The sequence below is a fragment of the Protopterus annectens genome, chromosome 7.part0 (genome assembly GCF_019279795.1).
Source record: "Protopterus annectens isolate FY-2018-M chromosome 7.part0, PAN1.0, whole genome shotgun sequence".
Taxonomy (NCBI): Eukaryota; Metazoa; Chordata; order Ceratodontiformes; family Protopteridae; genus Protopterus; species Protopterus annectens.
In genome coordinates this window covers 164,797,692-164,805,393 of record NC_056739.1, presented here as the reverse complement: position 1 = coordinate 164,805,393, position 7,702 = coordinate 164,797,692, and the positions used below count along the sequence as shown (strand labels likewise).

The following is a 7,702-nucleotide window of genomic DNA, read 5'->3' as shown; positions in this document are numbered from 1 at the left end:
GATAGCCTGCCAGCAGGATAACCCAAGAGTAATGACTGCAACAGTGAATACACTCTAACATCTACATTTATGTTAAGTACACAACTGTACTTTTTGGCAAGATAATTTTCTCTTCCACTTTAGCATACAGAATTGTTAACTACCAGGCACATATGTGGAAGTTTATTCCGAGTTGTACAGAAAGAGGGAATACTCAACCACACTTCATTCAAAAGGTAGCTTCTTTTTGAATCCTATTTCTTACCTTTCACAAGTATCTAAACTTGCTTTGAAGATTGTTCTGATGGAATGCAAGATGCATGGAGAGTTAAGGAGTGATGTAGAGCTTACCTCCCTAGCGATCACAGTGATCTGGGGATACTGTTAATGCTAAAGTTTGAGGAGGTATACCTTGGTATGTAACCATGTTTGCTGATGAATTTAAAATTTCTGACTTTACTTCTTTTGATAAGGAGGTTTTGTCTGGGTTTTAGGCTAATCTGGTTCTTAAACAATTTAATGAAAAAGGGAAATTTAATTCAGGGAGTGTCATATTTTCCAAGTCCCCCATTACAAATTTCATAAAGCCTTTACTCCTTTTAAGAAGTAAAACAAGCAATCCTTGCCACTTCCTGACAAATGGGGCAAAAAAAGGCAGGAGGGGGAACAACAAGAAACTGGGATCTTTCCAAGAAAGGGGCAGTGTAAATAGTTCAGCATTCTGTCCCCCCCCCTGACCCCCCCACACACACACACACACACGCACATCTCAGTCTCTAAATCAGTCCTAGAAACAGGTAAATTCCCTTTTGGCAACAAAGTGCGTCAGACTCTTGGATTATAAAAGTGGTTCAGGAGGATTATAGTTGGCACTGGATGCAGATATATCTTTACAGGGGAATTCCTCCCCATCCTCCAAACCAAGCATTTTTTTCCATAGGTTTTTTCATACTTGCTCTACTTAGGAATCATAAAACCAGTGCCTGTACTAAAATGTTTTTGGTTCCAAAGAAAGAGCTTTCATGGAGACCAGTTCTAGATATTTCCTTTCCTTAGTATGTGTGCGAGAAAGTACCAAAATTCGAAATGCTGAATTTTCAGAGACTGTTACCTCTCATTCCTCTTTTGGGTTTCTTGATAGCATTAGATCTAAAGGATGCTTATTACATCCCTGTAGCCACATGTTTTAAGAAATTTCTCAGATTCTCTGTCTGGTCGCATTACCAGTTCGCTGCATTACCATTTGGGTTATCTACAGCTCCAAGGGTATTTTCCAAGTGTCTAGCTCCAGTGATAGCTGATTGCAGACTGAATGGCATTTACATATTTCCTTATTTAGATGACTTATCTTTGGAAAGTGTACAAAAATCCTGCTTGACTCCATTATACAGGATTGTGTTTCTGGGCTGCTTTCTGGACAGTCCTTATCAAAAAGCTTTTCTTACAAATGAGAAGGTGGATTTTTATGTAGAAACTTTCATGCGCTTCTCTAGTTGGTCTCAGACTTCAGCAAGAGAATATCTCAGAATCCAGGGGATGTTCATCGTGTTACACCGCTGCAGTCATCACACTCGGGTTATCCTGCCGTCAGGCAGTCCCGGATTTTGTTAAAAAGTGGTGGAGACAGCAAATGGCCCAAAATACAGGTATACCATTTTCCTCTCAGATCCAAAGTCATTCTGTGACTACAGACTTCTAATATTTTGCATGGGGGGCAGTTCCTTTGGTGGTACAGGTGCAAGGTCTGTGGAACTCTTAAGACAGGCCAAAGCACATAAATGTCAGAGATGTTGGCTGTGATCCTTGCCTTAAAATCTTTTCACTGTCTGTGGTCCCCAGGACCTCTTCAGATGATTACAGACAACACCACTGTGATGTGGTATGTAAACAGGGTGGCACCAGGCCATTACCCACTGTGATGGCTTGGGAGGTACTCTACATCACTCCTTAATTCTCCATGCATCTTGCATTCCAACAGAACACAGTGTAGTGGCAGGACCAGGACAGACTGTCATGAATGGAAATTGAACAAGTTGAGTCTTCCAGGAAGTCATCCAGTTATGGGGAGTGCCTTAAATAGATCTGTTTAACTCCTTTCAAAACAGGCAACTGAACCAGATCTGCACCAGGGCTTCTTGCAGCCAATCATGGAAAACAGGTTCATTTTTATTAGTGTCAAGAATGTTTCTTTATGCATTTCCACCCTTTCCACTGATATAGGTTCATAGGTAAGTACTAGGCTGGCTGACTTTGTGGGCCATTTTTAGCCTTGCCAGTTTTTTTTTTTGGTGCTCACAATAACATGTCCCATTTGGTTATAGATTGCCTTCCCCATCTCTTTTGGCCCAGGTAGCATTGATTCTCCCTTCTTATGGAATTGGCCAAGGGCATGTATCACAAGCTTCCTCACAAACTGGACCTACTTACACAAGACAGTGGGAGTTTGATGCAACCCATTTTCAAATAACTTCAACTAACTACCTGTATGATTCAGTTTTGTTACCTTTTAGATGGCTGTTTCATAAGGACATGAAGTAGATAACTTGCTACTAAGAAATCTTACAATGACAAGTGGATGTATCCCACTGAATTGCAAATAGTGTTTTAGTATGAACTTTATGTATTTTAGGTGTTGGTTCTTTAAATATGTAGTACATGGTTTTAGTAATTTAGGATGGCTTACATTTTGATTGGATGATAGATCCTATTTATATGGTTGATATGAGATGAGTATTGTTCTGATGAAATCTACGGGTTGTAGATGAAAGCGCTCAACTTGGGATAAAGAGAAATTGCTGAAAATTACTGTTGGTGACGTGACACTTTTTATATCGTTTTGTGTTTGGTGACAGTCTGGGTTCATTGATATTTTTGGTTTTGGTTTTGTACTAGTAAGGTGACCTATGTTGCCCTTTGAATCAGCTCATCAGGCAGACTTAAGGTTCATTACTTGGAAAATTGTACTCAGAATTCCTCTGACATATGAAAGAAGAAAATCTGACTTGCAAGCTCTCATAGTAGGTGAGCCCTAGCTGATGTTCCATAAAGATTCAGGTCACATTAAGAACAAATCCATCACTTATGGCAAAAGTTCTTTCAGAGTTTACTTAAAATCAAGCTGTCAATTTCCCAGTTTTCTATCTAGACCTCGGAACTAGGTAAAGGAAAATCCTTGCATCTTGGTTTCTTCTGGGATAGGAGTCGCTCCGTGGTACCGTTTTTGAGCTATCATGGTTCTTGCAAGGTTCACGTTGGTGGTAAATTCATTGTAACTTCCTAGTCAGCTAAAAGGGAAAACAGATCCTGTCCGGAATATATACAAGTGGGTTAAACTTCATTAAGGAAGGGCCTGGAAACAGTTCAGCATTGTTGATACTTTTTTTTTGGAATTCATTAGGCAGATTTCAAGTTGCTCAAATCCATTGTTTGTTGGTGGGGATGTTAGCTTCTCTCTCATTCTGGACATCCAGTTCCAGTTCTGTTAGATGGTTGGGAGATATCGCTGAACCATGAACGTTCCATATTTTCCTCTTGCTTTAGTAGCTGGTTGTCAGGGAGTGCAGCAAAAACCTCATCAGTATCCAAACGTCTGTTGATGGGACCAAGTAAATTGCTTAAAGATGTACCTTTCTAGTGGAATAAAGGCTAGAAATTTTAACCCATTGGTATATATTCTGGCCAGGATCTTTGTACCTTTTAGCTGACTGGGAAGTTGCAGTTGATTTACCACCAACGTGAACCTTGCATCAAGAACCAGAACAGTTCACAAAAAGGTGCCACAGAATGACTCGGTTGGCTCTCAAAGCACTAGAAAGTAACCATAGGATTTTCCTTTACTTTGTTTTTTGACTTCTACACACACAGGTGGGGAAGTTGCCAGCACGTCACTTATCACCAAGTTCAGGAGAGGTCGGTTATCCGACTGAATTTACTTGGTCCTATCAATAGATGTTTGGATATTGATGAGGTTTTTAACACACTCCTTGACAATCATAAAGGAAAAGATGAAGCATTCATGGTTCAGTGACATCTCCCAGCCATCTAGAACAATGGAATTGGACCTGGATACCTGGAATGAAAGAGACGCTAACACCCCCACCGACAAACAATTAACTTGAGCAACTTGAAATCTGTCTAATGAATTCCAATAAAAGGGCTGAACTATAGTGAACTGTCTCCAGGCTCCTCCTCATTAATGATGTTTAACCCACTGGGTTCTTAACAAAAGCTTGTTAAGAACATCTAAGCTCTGCTAAGATCAGATGTCCTTCTAAAGATTACCAAGTTCCCTTTTAGCTGACTGGGCAGTTGCAATTAATTTACCATCAACGTGAACCTTGCACCAGGAACCAGAATCTCTCAAAAAAAAAAAAAAAGTACCACAAAATGACTCCTATCCCAGAAGAAACCAAGATGTGATTGGCTCCCACGGCACTAGAAGGTATCCGTAGGATTTTGTACTAAATTTTTTTTTTTTTTTTTGATTCCTTCACCCACAGGTGGGGAAGTTGCCAGTGGATCACTTATTACCAAATTCATTAGAGCTCAGTTATCCGACAATCCTCAGAACCAGGGAGAGACTATTCTACATACTGTAGAAGTGCATAGGCAGCTCAGATGCCATTGTGACAGAACACACTGAGAAACTGGCAAAGAAATAAAACTTCAAATAAAAATAAAGGCCACGAGGCAGCAGGATGAGTACCAATGAAGCAAGATGAAAGCGGTAACTTTTATTGTTTTTGGAATAAACCCTGTGTTTTTGGTACTCATCCTACTGCCTCGTGGCCTTTATTACTATCTTGACAGAACTAAGCCCTTTAAAAAATCAATTCAGCTGTGTATTTTTTATGATGAGACAAAGAATGAACAACCTGTGCCAAAAGGTGGTGTCAGCTATTACTTTGTTATACCTACTATGGTAAATTTATTCCAGGCAGTGTCAAGCACATTCTGCTATAGTCTTTTCTACAATGGCATACTGGAAAGGGATGGACTCTAGAAACATTCTAGAAGCAACAACATGGCCCTCTGTGCATACTTTTACAAAGCATTACAAACTGGATTCCTTTGTCTAGTCTAGGACTGGTCATGCTAGGACCATTCTCCAGGGGCTCCTGGATCATTATCCTTTTTCCCAGCTTGGCTGGCTTTAGTAATCACCCCATTTAGCCAAAAGGCTACTGTAGCTGTGAGAATGATGGACATGGTGTAGATGTACAAGTTGCACTTACCATAACAGTAAATGTTTGAATTCCTCACTGCGACTGTAACTGCACCCACCCTCCATCACTCTACTTCTGAAAATAGTTATTGTGATACAAAGTTTTTGTTTACAGTTATGTCTTTAGATGCTCAAGATGAGTAAGATTGCTCTTTATAGGCAAGAACATTCTGAAGTTTTCTACACTGACTGCTAATTTTGCTCAAAAGGGCCAGCCAGTCAGCATTCAGATTGTAGGTGTGGGCGGGAGCTATAACTTTGTGAAACTGGCCAGTTGTCGTAGCATAGGCAGGATACAGCCTTTATAGAGAAAAGCTACTGCAGAAGTGAGTAATTTGAACATGTACTGTTATGGATAGTGCAACATACTCAGCTGTGCTTTATACATATGGTGGTAGTAGTACTGGCAAAATAAATGTTATACCAGCAAGATCTGAGACTTGTGGCACACAAATCAGATGTGTAGTTATACTTGAGCATATGGTAGTAGAGAAAAGTCAGATGTCATAAGCATGGTCATAAAATTAACTCAGTTTGACAAGTTTGTCTAGGGAGTAAAGCCATGAAGAGTTAATTTGAATAAATAGTTTAGTGGAGCCAAGTTGCAGTAACTGCACTAATACCAATTGAGAAACCTTGCCCAAGATACCATTTAAATTGATCAGTCTGTAGCAGCTGATCGTATTCCTACGTTTAAAGATAGGATTGCCATTTGGAAGGTTTCAGGACAGGGTTACAGAATTGTGCATAAAGTATGGCACAGAGTGCCACAATAAAGTTGTTATACTGGGGGGGGGGGGGGGGGTAAATTTGTTAAGACGTCCCTAGTGTGAGACCTGAACAAAGTAGAGCTTAAGGGTTCTTAAGAGCTTGTTAAAGACATCTAAGCTCTGTTAAGATCAGATGTCCTGCTAAGGATTAACAGTAGCAGTGTGGGCAAGCAGAGAACAGTGACAAACATTGCGGCCGAATGAGATATTAGCTTTTTAAAGACATTAATCTACACATGGGGTATTTTGTTTCTGCCTGTTATTTGTGACCGTGCTGAGTGCTTTACTGGCTTTGAAAGCCAGTAAAACACTTTGCACTTGTCTGTAGCTAGTAGTACATGAAGCAGATACATTTCCATGTATTATAAAGAATTGTGATTGGGGCTCTGATTGTGACAAGCTTTATGGTCTTAACGTGGATGCACAGATTCACCTAGCGAGTGAATGCCTTGGCATCCATTTCTTCGAAACACAATGGATTAGTTGTGATCAGAAACTCTATCATCTTGTATATTATGCAGATCCCAGTGCTATAGTAACAGACATCAGGAGAGCCAAGAAACCCATACTACTAATGGATTAAACTCTTGGCAAAGGATGGATCATACTTCTCGTAATTTTAATCGGGGATCCATTATCCAAAAACACAAGATAATCTACCACACCTTAAAAAAATAATAATCAAATGACACGCACACAAACAGCATATAGTCTGCTATTTTCTTTCATTGATATGGTAGAGGCAGCTTTTGATTTTTGTGTATAATAATTTATTTTGTTTTAGAAACGTTTTCGAAGATCTGAACATGCTCGTAAGGAAACAGAATTTCTTCGGCTAAAGAGAACACGACTTGGCCTGGATGACTTTGAATCTCTGAAAGTTATAGGCAGAGGAGCTTTTGGAGAGGTACGTGAAAATGTCATGGTTCACTACTAAATGCTAGGTGGATTCTGGAAAAAAAAAGGAAACTTTTATGTCCAGAGGCAACTCGGGTAGAACATTGTTAGGGTAAAAAAACATCAGATTGGTATCAGCTGTTTGTCTCCTGTGAAGGTAAGAAAAAGGGACAAGCAGTGTCCAAACAAGGCAGTTTCTAATTGGCTGTCCCATGCGATTGCTTTTTGCTAGTCTCACTATAAGATGTTTCTTGGAAATGTCAGGGCCCACTCTATCAGGGCTCTGTTTACTCTGGCATTTTGGAAATTAATGTTACTAGAAATATAGTAGAGGCAGCAACTTGGCCATCTGTGTGTACACCTTTACCAAGCACTATAGACTAGACTGTTTCTCTAGAGCCAGAGCAGGCTCTAAGACTATATTCCAGGGGATCCTGAACTTTTTTTCAACCTCCCTTGTTTTATAAGCTCTAAGCTGTAGTATTTCTCCCATATAGCTTATGTTGCTGTAGAAATGATCCAATGATGAACATAGTACAGTTGTTTAAGCAAACTTACCATAACAGTAGATGCTTGAATAGATCACTACTACTGTAGTTGCATCCTTTCCCCATCTCCCTACTTTTTGCTTTTTGTATGCCAGGGTGAGGGATTTTTATTTTGCAGGGCTGTAGTCTCCACCTTCTCCTGACACAAGAAAGCTCTGACATTTTGGCAGGCTAGCCACTGATTTTTATCTTGCTTCCCTTGTGCAGGTCAGTGACTAAGGCATGTGGAGGTGCCCTAAAAATTTTGGAAGCTGGCCATCTGCTCCAGTCCTTAGCAAGACATT

General features: G+C 40.0%; 1 protein-coding gene across 1 annotated transcript in view; it reads left to right on the top strand.

Moving 5' to 3' along the window:
* The window catches only part of STK38 (serine/threonine kinase 38), a 1,097,533-nt gene that overhangs the window by 211,693 nt on the left and 878,138 nt on the right, over positions 1-7,702 (top strand). The window contains exon 4 of the mRNA XM_044076623.1: positions 6,758-6,880. Coding sequence (XP_043932558.1) covers positions 6,758-6,880 — 123 coding nt within the window. The remainder of the gene's footprint in view (positions 1-6,757; positions 6,881-7,702) is intronic.